This window comes from Sarcophilus harrisii, chromosome 3, assembly GCF_902635505.1.
Source record: "Sarcophilus harrisii chromosome 3, mSarHar1.11, whole genome shotgun sequence".
Lineage (NCBI taxonomy): Eukaryota > Metazoa > Chordata > Mammalia > Dasyuromorphia > Dasyuridae > Sarcophilus > Sarcophilus harrisii.
In genome coordinates, this window is record NC_045428.1 from 540,315,584 (window position 1) to 540,330,543 (window position 14,960).

General features: G+C 43.1%; 1 protein-coding gene across 1 annotated transcript in view; it reads left to right on the top strand.

Moving 5' to 3' along the window:
* Window positions 1-11,592, top strand: part of AGO1 (argonaute RISC component 1) — a 35,192-nt gene extending 23,600 nt beyond the window's left edge. Inside the window, exons 15-19 of the mRNA XM_003765340.4 lie at window positions 47-241; window positions 4,905-5,039; window positions 5,419-5,520; window positions 5,895-6,094; window positions 6,635-11,592. Of these exons, the coding sequence (XP_003765388.1) occupies window positions 47-241; window positions 4,905-5,039; window positions 5,419-5,520; window positions 5,895-6,094; window positions 6,635-6,743 (741 nt within the window). The 3' untranslated portion in view covers window positions 6,744-11,592. The remainder of the gene's footprint in view (window positions 1-46; window positions 242-4,904; window positions 5,040-5,418; window positions 5,521-5,894; window positions 6,095-6,634) is intronic.
* Window positions 11,593-14,960: the final 3,368 nt, after the last annotated feature.

The window sequence follows — 14,960 nt, forward strand, 5'->3', positions numbered from 1 at the left end:
GAGCAGAATGGGACTAAGCGAATTCTCCCTGGTCACCTTCTCTCAGGTGGTTGGCAGCATGGATGCTCACCCAAGTCGTTACTGTGCAACAGTTCGAGTCCAACGACCCAGACAGGAAATCATTGAAGATCTGTCTTACATGGTTCGGGAGTTGCTCATACAGTTCTACAAATCCACCCGATTTAAACCTACCCGCATTATCTTCTACCGGGATGGTGTCCCTGAAGGTCAACTCCCACAGGTGAGGGGCCTAAGATGGGGGCAAATATTTTGGGGTGCAATATCCACATTAGGATAGGTCTGAGAGGAAGTGAAGTATGGAGAAAGAATTGGCTTAATAGTTCATTCTATCTTTCCCCCCCAGTCTCTACTTTATAGATGAGGAAAGTGAGCCATAGGTTAAGATCAATGGAGACAACTTACAATAACAAGGAGAGAAAATCCAAGTGTTTAAAGTTCTGCATTCCAATCTACAGGAATATGGTTAGCATGTACTGCCAAACTAAGAGGTAGAGCCTTGTGCTAGGGATACATTTAAGGAATAGTAATATTGTTGCATCAAAATCATAGCTTAGTGATTTTTAGTGTATCATTCTAAATTGGGGAAGGGATGCTTACATGTTTGCTGCTTAGGTCTTAGTAGATTTTTTTCTTTTAAGTTGTCTTACATTTGTTCTATCCTCTTTTCCCCAGCCAATGCCTCACTCTGGGCCTTTTTCCTTCTAATCCATTTGAGAGATATGGCCAGATTTATATTCTTAATACATAATACTGATCTCATCAATTCTTTCTTCAAATGCCTTCAGTGGTTCTCCAATGCCTATAAATAAAGTCACATAGTTTCATAGTTGGAAAGTCTCCACAAAGATCATCTAGTCCGTAGCTATTAGGAGTAAATCCTTTGGGTCTTTGTTAAATGCCTTTTATGTGCCAGACAATGTGCTAAGCACTGGATTCATCAAAAAACAATTAAAAATAAAATTAAAATGTCCCAGACAAGGGGTCGTCAGAACTCCAGTATGAAGACCTCTTGAGGGGAACCATTATCTTCTATTTTTTTTTAGTTCAATTAAAAACTTTATTTGATTTGTTAATTGAAAATGTTGGTATCTTAGTCATATCAATTAGCTTGTTATTTACTATCTTATTTCTTAGAAAGAACCATTATCTTATAAGGCAGCATTAGAAAATTACATTTTCCCATAATTCTAATTGTTAATCAACACTCTTTTCCATAGTTCTAATTATTGATCATCATTCTTTTAAAGTCATGACTGACCAACAGCATTGATCAGTTTCTCATGTCCTTCTAAGTCCTTTTCCTTTCCAAGATAGTTTCTGCATCTGAGAAATTACTCTGAGTCTCTTTTGACTCATTTTCTTATCTATAAGTCCCCTTACCTATACATTCTAGGGTATTGATATATTTTCTAGACTTTTTCCAAGAGGAAATTAATACCAGATAATACTAGAGAATAAGATTACATGATTTAACTTGCATTTTCAAGAATTGTATAGCACATACATTTGTAAATATAAGTCCCAGATTCTATGATCCTAAGCTTTTAAAAATTTCTTTTAGGGGCAGCTAGGTGGTGTAGTGGTTTGAGTACGAGCCCTGAAGTCAGGAGAACCTGAATTCAAATGTGGCCTCAATCCCTTAACACCTCCTAGTAGTATAACCCTGGGCAAGTAACTTAATCCCAATTGCCTCGGCAAAAAAAAAAAAAAAAGTAAAAATTTCCTTTATTAAAATTTATCAGTTCCCCTACCCTTGCTAATTTGTCTACCTAGACTGATTTCATCTATCCTTCCAATTCCAGACTCCTTCCTAGTCCATCCAGTAGCATAGTAATAATATAGCAGTAAAAATTACAAAATCAAGCTAATTTCATTCTATGAATTTGACGTACTATGTCAGTTGAGTTCTCACAGCTGTTCAATAATCTTCTCTTCCCTTATAACCTTCTTACCTCATTCCCCACTTTTTCTGTTGCAAAATTTTTCTTCACTCTTTACTCCTTTAATTCCACTTATCATGTTTCATGCTTGCAGTAAATACTTACTTTTCCTTTTTGGGCCACCCTTCGTCTCTTCCTCCCCCCCCCTCCCCCTTAGCATCACTCTCTTTTTCCTTTTTTTTTCCTTAGGGAAAATATATTTAATATTTTCTAATTATATGTAAAAACAACTTTTAACCTTCATTTTTTTTGTAATTTAAAATTGCAAATTCTCTCCTGTATTCCTCTCCTCCTTCCCCAACATTCATTGAGAAAGCAAGCAATTTGATAAAGGTTAGACATGTACATTTATGCAAAACATATTTCCATATTAGCCATGTTGTAAAAGAAAACAGACAAAAGAAGATCAAGAAAAATAAAGTTTAAAAACCCTTCAATATATATTCAGACTGTATCAGTTCTTTCTCTGGGGATTTTTCATCATCAGTTCTTCAGAATTGTCTTGGATCTTTGAATTGATGAGAGTAGCTAAGTCATTCACAGTTGATCATTGTCCCATATTGCTGTTACTGTATCCAGTGTTTTTCTGATTCTTTTCACTTCACTTTGCATCAGTTCATGTAAGTCTTTCTAGTTTTTCTGAAAATATCCTGCTCATCAATATAATAGTATTCCATCACAACCATAGACCAGAATGTGTTCATCCATTCCCCAAATGCTGAGCATACTCTCAGTTTCCAATTCTTTGCTATAACAAAAAGGGCTTTTATATTTTTGTACATATAGGTCTTTTTCCTTTTTTTCCAGTCTCTTTAGGATATAGACCTGGAAGTGATATTGCTAAGTCAAAGTAGTATGCAAAGTTTTATAGCTCTTTGGGCATAATTCAAAATTGCTATCCACAGTGGTTGGATCTTCCTCTCTCTTTCCTGTGGTCATAGAAATAGCAAAATCCTACTTATTGTTCATGCTATTCCATCTACATGCATCCTTTATCTTATTTCTTTCAGCAGCCTAGACTGATAGTCATCCCATTTTCCTCGCTCATATCTTCAATTTTCCCTCTTTATTTGGCTTTTTACCATGTGCCTCCCCCCACAAAAAAAATTAGGCAGCTCTTCTCAGTCTTCAAAAATCCTTCCTTTGACTCATCTACCATGCTTTCATATATGGTAGATTTCATTTTCACCTTTATTCTCTTTCAATACTGATCTTAATGAAAAAGTGATCTGCTGAAATGTCTGCTTACTCATCTTCTCCTCAGTTCCTTATAAACTGGCTTCTATTCCCTTCATGCTATTGAATCTCCTTGCTCATAGGTCACCAAACTGCTTATTTTCCAAACCTTATGGACTTTTTCTTAGTCTTCATTTGCTTTGATTGTTTTACAACTTTTCTTTTACCCTGATCCTTGAGACAACACATGTATTTGCTTGGTTTCTTTCTTTTTTTCAATCTCCATTGTTGTCTTCTATCTTCCTCCTGATCCTTTTATATGAATGTTTCTCAAAGGTGTGTGCTGGCCTTTTTTTCTCTCCCTACTCTTTCTCTTGGGATTTCATCCATTTCCATAGCTTCAGTTACCACATCTGTCAGGAGGATTCTGAAATCTCTGTCTCTAAGTCACACTTTCCTGTGCTCCAGACCCACATCTTGTAGGTGCCTATGAGGGAATTTCTGTTTGGTTGTACCTTTGTGAACATCTTTGAAATTAAGCTGATTATTTTCCCTCCCAAACATTTTGCCCCCCCTTGACCTCACTCTTTTTTGTCTGTTTTAGACTTTTATTTGCTCTCCCAAGTCTGTAACCTTGGTGTGTCCTTGGACCCTTCCCTCTTCTTCATTTTATGTCTGATCACTTCCTAAGCTTGTTGATTTCAGCATTTCTGACATCTATTTCATCTTCTCTGTTGCCATTGTCCCAATCATCTATCAGGATAGTCACCAAATAAGTTATCACTTATTTGTATTTACTGCCTTTGCCTTCTAACATCTTTTTGCATCTCTTCTCTCTCCTCAAATCCATCTTTTGCTCTACTGCTGGAATAAATTGCTATGCATAGATGTGATCATGTCACTGCTCAAAAAATATGAGCTGCTCACACCCTCTCAGCTCTTGAATCAAATTTAGCTTTTCTTTGTTTGATATTCAAGATCTTCCACAACCTGAAACCAACACACTCTCTCTCTCTCTCTCTCTCTCTCTCTCTCTCTCTCTCTCTCTCTCTCTTTCTCTCTTTCTCTCTCTCTCTCTCTCCAGTTTTATCAAATGATATTCTTGAGCTGCAGTCAAGTTGGTCCTCTCTCTCTCTCTCCCAAACTCATCCCGTGTTTTCTTTCTGTGTCTTAGCTGCTAACCTGTTCCTTGTGTCTTCCCTCTCCAATGCCACCTGTTTCATTCACCAAATGCTCCTTCTTTCTCTGATTCCCTGGCCTGTAATAAACTTCCTTCCTCCTGAACTTCAAAGTAATGTATAGTAAAAATGCCATTCTCTCATGAGATACTTTAATTCTGTAAGAACAGGGACTGTGGCTTAGCCAAATATTGTATTTGTTTTTTCTTTGCATCAGATCCTTGAGAAGAGGGTGATGCATATTGAATATTAAATTATTTTTTGATTGTCTACCCATATTGTTATACATATAGCTAATAAGAGCCACTGTATTTCTATAGCTCTCCAAGATTTTTGAAGTGCTGAAGGATCTCATCTCATCCTCACTGATGCTCTGAGAGGGAGGTGCCATTATTATCTCCATTTTTACAGATGAGGAAATTGACATTGATGTCATGTATATTAACTAATACACATTAAGTGTCTAAGACAGGATTGGAAGTCAACCTGACTTCAAGTCTAGCACTCTATCCACTGTGCCACCTAGAGTCCAATACATGGGTCCCAAGGTTAATAGAAGTGAAGACATTCTCTAATTCTACTGTTCCAGATCCTCCACTATGAGCTGCTGGCCATCCGCGATGCCTGCATAAAGTTGGAGAAGGACTATCAACCAGGGATCACATATATCGTGGTCCAGAAGCGCCACCACACTCGCCTTTTCTGTGCCGACAAGAATGAAAGAGTAAGATGCACGTAACCCCTGGCCCAGATTTATCTCTTTCCTTGGTGTGGCACAAAACCATTTGTCTGCCTGCCTGCCTGCCTGGTGAAAAGTTTGGAATAGTATAGGAGTGAAATCTTGTGATAATTCAGCCCTGGAGATAAAAATCAGACATTCTTTTAGCCCTCTATTCCCCTCCATATACCATTTTTCTTAGTGTCCAGCCTTTGCCCTTTAAACTCTTTGTATTAGCTTTCCAGACTTGGCCCAAGGTTCCAAAGCACCAAAAGCTTTCTACAGGACTACTTTGGCCTACTTCAGGACCATGTGGGATCCATCCGAAACAGATGAAGAATCAGGTTCAAATTCCAAGATTTTATTTGTGTTTTCCTCCATGCAGATTGGGAAGAGTGGAAATATCCCAGCAGGCACCACTGTGGACACCAACATCACTCACCCATTTGAATTTGACTTCTATCTGTGTAGCCATGCGGGCATCCAGGTAATTAGGTTGATCCTTGGGGACTTCAGATTGTTGTTGGTGGTAGTGGTGGTGGGGATGATGATTATGATGATGATTCATTGATGATTCATTTGTGGGGCTATCCTATTTTAGATCGGTGGACAACTTAAATTTTAATCTTATACCATTACTTATAGATTTAATATGAGATTTGAATATAGGGGGATTAATATGTGATGGTTTCTTAGAAGTGATTGATTTTAATCCCTGGGCAGGCTTGTTTCTAATTTGTGGCCAGCTCATGCTGGATGATCCTTAGAAACCTTTTTTGATTGCCCTTATCTAATTCCCTGTGCCCCCCACCTTACCCCCAGGGGCCATGTGGTACACAGAGCATTCCTTCATCTCCATAGGGCACAAGCCGACCATCCCATTACTATGTCCTCTGGGATGACAACCGTTTCACAGCAGATGAGCTGCAGATCTTGACCTACCAGCTATGTCACACTTACGTGCGCTGTACACGCTCCGTCTCCATCCCAGCACCTGCCTACTATGCTCGCCTCGTGGCTTTCCGGGCACGCTATCACTTGGTGGACAAAGAGCATGACAGGTGAGGTCTATTGCTGGCAAGTAGAATTGACTCAGTGATGAAGGGGCAGCTTTGGGAACTTAGCAGAATGCCCTTTGAAGGGTAGGCAGTAGGATGGATGAGAATGTCAGCAAGGGGAAAGGGCTTCACAAGTTTGCACAGTAGTACAACTGGAAAGGACAATATAATTTACTCCTTAACTCCTTTTGAACAGGAAACTTAGGCCCAGAAAGAGGGAATGACTTGCCTAAAGTCAAACAGGAAGTAACACTGGACTTAGAAACTAGATACATGGTTGTTCCAGGCCAGTAGTGTTCTGATTCATTTTGTGAGACTCCCTCCTATCAATCATTTGTTCTGGGCCCTTGCCCTCTACTCCCAGGGAGAGGACTTGGATGTGAGGGAAGTGAAGTAGGGAGAGCATCTCTCCATAACTCCTCTTTTTTGACTGTAGTCTTAGAAATGAGGAGGAAGGGATGCCATGGGGCATAGGAGAACAGTGTTACAGGCATCTCTAGTAATTATCCATGGGGGAATGCTTATCTGTCTCCCTTTTTCTAGCGGTGAGGGGAGCCACATATCGGGACAGAGCAATGGGCGAGATCCCCAGGCCCTGGCCAAGGCTGTGCAGGTTCACCAGGACACTTTGCGCACCATGTACTTTGCTTGAAAGGCAGAACGCTGTTACCTCACTGGAAAGAAGAAAGCTTTCAGAGCCCAAGGAGCCATACAGATGGAAGGAATCCCAAGGAAGAGGAGTCCAGGGGAGTGGGAGGGGAATGGGGGCAGGCTGGGGGGAGGGGGTTGGGGGAAGGAGAGCTTGTTTCCCCACTGCAGAGCAGAAGCTGCATCACTAGGGGGTGGGGGATGGGGGGCAGGGCTGGCAAAGAGGGACCACCAGCCAGAGACCCCTGACTCTTCCCTTGCTCTGCCACATCTGACCCGACCCCAGTGGACCAAGAGAGAGGCAGCATCGTCGCTCACAGGTGCCCATTTTAAAATGCAATACTAAAGACTTGTGACTGGGAGGGCTCCATAAGGTCGGCTCTACAGCTGCGGCTCGAGGGACAGAAGCTGGTAGGTTTGGGTTCACTTCTTTTAGAGGGAAAAGTGTTGGCTTGGAAAAGAGGGTGGGAGGAGGAAGAGGGAAGGATTTTTAGGAGCCTTAATCAAAAAGGTATAGATTCATTTAAGAAAAAAAAAATCCCAAACCAATATTTTAGGATAGTAGAGTTTTTAATGGGTTTGAAATCCAGTTTGTAGGGAAATTCTACCACCAGTAGTTTTGGTTGCTCCTCCCCCAGCTGTCACCCCTCCCCTCTGCGGCACACCTTCCGTGGCACCTTCCTCTCTCCCCTTCCCCATCAGATGTAAGGCACTATGGCACTTAGTTTGAATTGACACAGCCCTGTCTTCCTTCTGCCCCACTGGTGGGTGACCAGTGCCTTCACTGTAATGCTGCAGAACTGCAACCTTTTTGTACCTTTTTTTTTTGTGTGTGTGGGAGGGGGAGAAGGGGGATATGGGAAGAAGGGGAGAAATACCCCAAGTCTCAGAGGCCTCCTGTAGGTGACGCTGCCAGCTGTCTGCATCAGAAGGAATTGACTATGACATTCACAGAGTGAACCCATTGCTTTGAGATCACAACCTCAAGATGGTTAAAATCCATTGAAGACATTTGCACTTTCAGACATGACAAGTTTCTTAGCTGCTGAGATAACTGACCCTTGCCCTCCCCTCACTCCTACCCCTCTGTCCCCAGATTCCCAGAGCGTTATTTCAATGGCATCCTTTCCTCCATGACAGTTGAGTCTCCCGTGTTTCAACATTTCTTTGCTGGGCTATCTTAGAACAAAAGATACTTAGGTCTAAAAGAAGAAAAAAAGAGAAAACTAAATGTTATTTTTATACAGTATCTTGAGTCTGTTGCCAAAACTTGCAGGTGACTCTCATGTCCTCTGAGTTTACATCCCAGACACACTGAGCCGTCCGTCTGTCTGTCCATAGAAGGGTTGTGCACCTGGGTCATTGTTTCTGCCCAGTTGGCAGGGGGTGAAGTTGGAGCCCTCCTATTTCTTGGTTCCCTCCCCCACTCTGTGCATTATCCACCATTCCCTTGCGCCCCTTCCCAAGAGGATCCTGCTGTCTCATCTATTCTTAGTCGGAACTCAGGCTTTCCGACTCCAGCATGGCCTATAACACACTTTTTGATAGCTTCTGCTGCTTGCTTTCGCTGCTGTTTACACAAAATACTTTTAGTTCTGCTCGCAAGGGGCAGATGGGGAAGCATATGCATGTGTACATATAGGCATCCCTCTTTCTGCAGTCAGTGAAGGGGTCTGATTAGGGTAAAGTGCGAGGGGGTATAGTTAGTCGGTCACTTGGGGGAGAACAAGAGCCCCAGACTGTCTAAGGCCTCTTTAGGTTACTGGGTGCCCAGGGTATCAGTGGTTAGGCCCCTTCCTCTGACATGGGTAAGTATAGGGACTGCTTATTTATGCCCAGCTGGTGAGGACAAGGAACCTCAGCTCATTGTGGGAATTTCTCTTTGCGCTTTAAGGGATTAGACATGAGGCAGCCTAGTCTGTCATCTCTTCTACTGGGCTTTAGCTTGGTTGTTTTGCAACCACTGACCTTGAGGGCCACACCCTTAGAAGAAGCCCATGTGGGAAGCCTTGGCCGTTAGGCCTAGTGGCTGGTAAAGCAGACACAGGACTGGAGACTGGCTTGAAACCAAATCTCTGTCCTTGTCTGCTCAGGGAAAGGTGGGCAGGTGTTGGAAAATGGCTCTTCCCCCTTCCCAGCAGAAGAGTTGCCAGACCATGATTTGCTATGCAAAATAATCTACCCCAATCTCTATTTTTGTTGACCATATTGTTCAAAGATATCAGCAAAATTTAGCACAAACAATAGCTGTGGAATAGGGCATTGGGACAGTTTGGTAATTCCTTCCATTCCTTCCTTCCTTCCCTTCCTTCCTAGCCAGTAGTATCGCCTACCCTGCCGTCCATGGGCTAGATAGCTGGGAAAGCCAGTGGCTCTCCCCTAGTTGTGGGTGGCAGGGTGGGGAGGGGCTCTGGGAGGGGGTGAGCTCACCTAGGAGCCTACATTCCTTACACAAGTGCCTATATTGTGATGTCAACACTCTGCCCGCCTCTGTCCATTTCCATATCCCCGCCTCTAGTTTGTGTCCATTCATACCTCTGGGTGGGGCTCCAGCCTTTTGAAGCTCCCCCAGGACCAGTGGCTTTGCATGTTTTCTCCGCATGTGTCTTGGGCTTGGGGTTCAGGGCAGTTTTCCTGGGAGGGTACAATCATTCACCAGCATTTTTATCCATGCCCGTGGCAGGTGGCAGCCACAGGGCCCGGTTTGTGTTCCTCCTTTTCTCTCTCTGCCTCCCTCCTGTTGAATTTTGAGCTGGGGTCTGAATTGCTTTTTTAGAAATGTTGGCATTACATATGCCATTTGTAAAATAAATAAATGAAAGTGCGAGGAGCAGCTTGGGCATTCGTAAAAAAAAAAAAAAAAAAAAACCAACACAAAAAAAAACAGCTTTGTTGCTCTTGTGATTTTTTTTTTTTTTTTTTTTTAGCCTTTGAGACTTGAAATATAAACTTGATCTTAGAATTTGCACTTGTGTGTGAGGTGCCGTGTGCAGGATGAGAAGGTGGTCCTGGCATCAAGCTCTCATCTCTGTGGGATTGCTTGTCCAGATGTTGGGGGTACCCAGAGTGCCCCGGCCAACCTCTTAACTGTCTATTGCTTCCCCCACTTTTCTCAGTACCCCCATTCTGCTTCTATGCCTTTTTGAGATCAAGCCTCTGCAGAGCCCCAGTGTCAATAGTTAAGCCTATTGTGAAGCCATTACTCCTTTGCTTCTGAGCACCTGGAATTCCATTTTTTCTATAGGTCTGATTCATAATGTAGTGCCCATCTGGCATCTGGTGCTGCATGAGTGTCCGTGTGAGCCTCTTGCTGTGTCTGTCCCAAGGCCTCAGCTGATGCAGAATCAACAGGCATGCCAAGCTGGGGTAACTACAGGAGGCTTTGCTTCTCCTTAGGCCCATCCTAACCACCACAAGGTGCTATTCCTGCTGTAATACTGAGCACCCTGTATGCTTCTGGTCCTGGTTACCCCAGCAGCTGCCTCTCTTTCTGGGCCACATCTCTGAGTAGCCTCCTTTAAGGAGGCCTGGAATTCAATGCCTTAGGTGGCCAAATATTCTAGGCTGGGTAGGCTAAGGGAGCAGAGCGAACTAATTCTTCTTGCCTTCTGTTCCTTCATGGGTGCATGGGGTCAGATTGGAGGAAAGATCTGTCCCTTCCACAGTTTGGAATAGTCTTGAGGTATCAAGCCAGTGATTAAACAGAAATGGCAAGAAATATTCCCGAGTACTGCAAAGGCCATTCAGGTTGGATTGAATTGATTCTTGATTGACATGCCAGTCGGGCATCCCCTTTAATCTAGGATCAATGCCACAGGACCCCCTAGGTCCGAGAAGCAGTGCTGGTGGTGGGGATGAGACCTAGGCAGGACAGGCAGCTTGGGAAGTCCTTTTTCTCCTTGCCTGGGTGAATTGTTATGTACAAAACTGTTGGAGGCTTTTTCTGGAGCTGAGACCTGGCAGGGCGGGCCATTTGGCAATAGAATGTAGGGAGAGCTACCTCCATGTAGCAAAAAAAGGGGGCTTTGGAACTAGCATCCAAGGGTAGTTGTGCTTTATTTATTAACCTGGTATTTGTGCCAGGATGAATACTCGGTTACCTTCTTCTCCCAAAAGCTTGGACATCGTGGATGTGCCAAGTCTGTGAAGGGCAACCCAAGGCATTCTGCATCCTCTCTGCTCTGTCTGGCCCTCAGCAGCTGGGGAGGTGCTCTTATCTTTTAATCTCTTCAATTTTTAAGGACTTGTCTTCTCCCTGGGCTGATGCAGGACCCAAAATGGTATTCTACAGCCATTCCACTCTCTTCAGACTCTGAGCTTCAGGCTGCTGCAGAGGGAGAGGGAGGTTGGGGACACGTTACTGGAGCACTCAAGGCTTGTGAAGAAGCACTAAAAAGGGGCAGGGTTCATCTCCTTTTTGAAAATGAATCTTCAAAACATTGTGCAAATAAAGAGAATCTGTTGAGTCTAATGACAGTCCAATGGCTGAACAGCAATAAGAAAACGCTGGAGGACATTGTTTTGTGTACGTATGTGGTGTTGTTGCACTTAGCAGAGGTATGGTGGACAGAGGGTTCGGAGCACTCCTGGGATTTAGTTTCAGTTCAGTTTCCAAACTTTCACACCTCCCTGAGCCCAGTGAAGGCGGAGCTGGCCTTGGGGCCCCACACCCAGAGTCCTTGTTTGCTTTTGGTTTTCTCTTTGACCTGTGTTAGTGTCCTGCTTCTGACTGTATGCTGGATGGTCCTTTTGTGAAACTGCCCAAGCGGTTGTAACGGACATTTATTTCTGAAACAAGCAGCCGCATGATATTGTGTTTTATAAAGATAACAATGGCTTATGTTTTAAAAGTGCAGCATCATTTTTCTTCTTTGTTTTTGGCGGGGGAAGAGGGGACATGAAAAAAGCTGCCAAGAACAATTACATTGATTTTAGGCCAAAACAATAAAGAGAATACTTTAAGAGTAGAACCACTATTGCTTTTTAAGGGGGGAAAAGAATTAAACAATCTCTAGATCACTGTATAATGTGGCTTCCTTGCTTATGACAGGTGACTTCTTGGGCTCTGGTGCTTATGTCTTGAGGATGAGGGGCTGACATTTCTAAGGAAGGCTCTGAGAGCCTTTATTTTGACAAAGGTAAAAAAGAGAGGGAGGCTTTCTTTAGTTTCTTCCTTTCTCGTAGAAGGACAGAGCTGTAGCTCCATACAAAGAAACCCACATCAAACCTTTACCTGCCCTCAGAAGTCCTAGTCCTAGTCTCCTAGAGGGCTAGAAGCTGGTATTTCATATTTAATTGCCAATCCATTGAGGATGCTTCAGAATTCATTGAATGGTACTTCCACCATAGGAGAGTATGAAGGCTTTCCAAAACTTCTGGGGCTCTGGAAGTAGATCCTGATTTTGTCATTGTCTTTGGGCCCAATCAATCAGTAGCCTCACTACTATATTGGCTTCTGTCCAAACTAAGGCAACCACAGGCCTTGTCTTCAATTCAGTAAACATTAAGTGCTTACTTTGTGCAAAAGTCAAGGGCCACAAAGAGGGAAATATAGCTAGAGGTTATATTATATACCTGGTTTAGTGTCAGAATTCCTGGGTTCAAGTTCTGACTTTATAGCCTAAGTTAACTCACTTGTGAAATGGAAAATATTTCCTCTACTACCTCACAGGGCTTTGATGTGAAGATCAGATGAGATCATGAGTGAAAGTACTTTGTAACTCAAAGCAGCTCCATAAACACAAGTAATTCCTAGGTTAGAATATAAGAGTGGCACAAATACTTAGAGAAAGCATCTCAGAGTACATGTCATTTAAACTAGATCTTGAAGCATGGGTAGGATTTCTAACATTAGAGATTTTGGGGTTAGAAGTGTGTGTATGAAGAGATCATTCAATGTAGAAGCACTTCATATCTAAGAGTCTGCTACTCCAAAGACGGTATGGAGACAGACTACTGTATACACATTGAATCAGAACCATCTGTTGGTCTGTCCTACTAGCTCAGCCCAATATTCCTGGGGCTCTAGAGGGTGCCTCCCTGGGATAGGCTGGCCCTGGATCTCACTTGGGTCCTTTAAGTGGTCTTTTAAGAGAGGACAAGACTATAGCATACTGAGCCACACCTGGGCTTATTCTCAGCATGGGAGACTTGCCTGTGCCTGGGAAAGTCTCAAAAAAGTTGACATTAGCTTACTGTTACTGAACTTTTCCCCTAAATAATAATAGGGAAGTAGATTTTCTCTTTTCCTATTTGCCTCCTCATTCCACCAGTCTAAAACTTGGGATAAACTATATAAAATGGTTCTTAGGCCCTCCCTAATATGTCCTTTCATTTAGAACATCAGAACCACCTCTAAATAAGGTCTGCACTTCCAAAGTGTTTTCTTAACCTCTTGCCACTCCTCCCCCAGGGGATACTTCAGAGATAGAAGTAAAAACTAGCTTTTCTTTCTAACTCTTTGAGGGACTAGGGTGGGCATGCCATTTGGTTTGGGAGAGACTGTGGTCGTGTCAGTAGAGTGGAAAATGCACTGGAATCAGAAGACTTGGGTTTTCTATCCAACCATAGCACAAATTATCCTGTCTCTTATATCTTGCACGTGTGTGTGTGGGAGGGTAAAGTAGGAGGGGATTCCAGCAATTCCCAGTAAATTGGTGCTGGAAACCAGTGTAGAGGCAAAGTGGAAGATGAAATTAGGTCCCCGTGGGGATATAGGACTAACACATTAGAATGTAGACAAGGGCTTAAACTTCTGGGCCTTAGTTTCTTCCCCTGTAGACACATTACTACTTGCACTACCTACCTCACAGGGCTGTTGTGAGGAAACCTCTCTAAAAATGAGAGTGATTATGTGACAACACTACTTTTTTTCCTAAGGTAAAACCACTTCCTTATCAGGTAAGGAGAGACCGCCAGCATCCTTCATCATGTCCTTTCCCAAAGTAAAATAAAATAAAAATGGTCCAACAGTTGACTAGGTCACATGGCTACTGTAAATCGTTGACCAAATATTTCTTAACTCTATGAAGTCATATTGAACACTCTTTCCTTCCAAGAATGCGAGTATCTGACCCCCTCTGGACTAAGCTGACTGGCCTGGCCCTTGGTACAATGCCATGGTCATCTCAGTGAGATAGCTTAAGCAGGATGTCAGGAATTAGAGCCTTCAGTTTGGGGAGGGAGGGATCACATGTCCAGGCCCACCCTTCCAATAAGAATTAGGTGTTGGGATTTTTCCAGATATCCTGAACACAAGTGCTGCAACGGCCTATGGCCACATACCTGGCTAGATTCCACTGGGAAAAAACCTTTTAGTATTAACAGCCAAATCCAAGTAACTTTTTGGTGAGGAAGGAGGATGGATGGGAGGTGGCTGGCTGTGGTTGAAACTATAGAGCAAGTTGGAACCTGGAATGAATTTTTCCCAACTGAAAGGAAAATTTGAAAAATAAGTTGTAATATAAATGCTAGCAATGGGCTTATTCTATTATCCCAAGGGACACAAAGTGGCTAGGTATGGAATGGGGAGATGACCTGGATGATTTGCTGCTATATTTGGACTCTTAGAAACAACTGAGGTTGTAGGAGCCTCTGCTCCCCTGAGAACAGACATCTTTGGGAGTGTGGGGATCTGGAGCTGGCCAAGCATGTGTTCAGTTCCAGGTCAAGGCTGTATTCCACCTGGGCCCAGAGCCAAAGATCCCAGGCTCAGGCTTGTCTCAGCCACTCCATATTCTTTCTCTGCATAGGTTGTGCTGTTTCTCTGCCCATCTTGGGCTGGCTACATGTATCCAGCATTTCTGTGAACAAATTATCCTGTCTCTTATATCTTGCACATGTGTTTGGGGGTGGGGGGGAAGAGGTAAAGTAGGAGGGGATTCCAGCAATTCCCAGAAAATTGGTGCTGGAAACCAGTATAGAGGCAAAGTGGAAGATGAAATTAGGTCCCTGTGGGAATATAGGGCTAATACATCAGAATGTTCAAGAAGTTTGTGATATTTAGCTAAGATGTGATGGGAGGAGATGTAGGAGCAGAGTCAGAAGAACCTAAGTCTCTTGCTCTTAGATTATACCACCCTTCCGGTGACCAAATAAGACCTTGGCACAGACATTAATCTGGTTATGGGGAATGGTGCAGCAATTTTACCAGTTCCTTTTCTTTGGCTGCCCAGGCAGCAAACCTGGCATATATATGCTCTGAACTGAGAAAAGATGATTG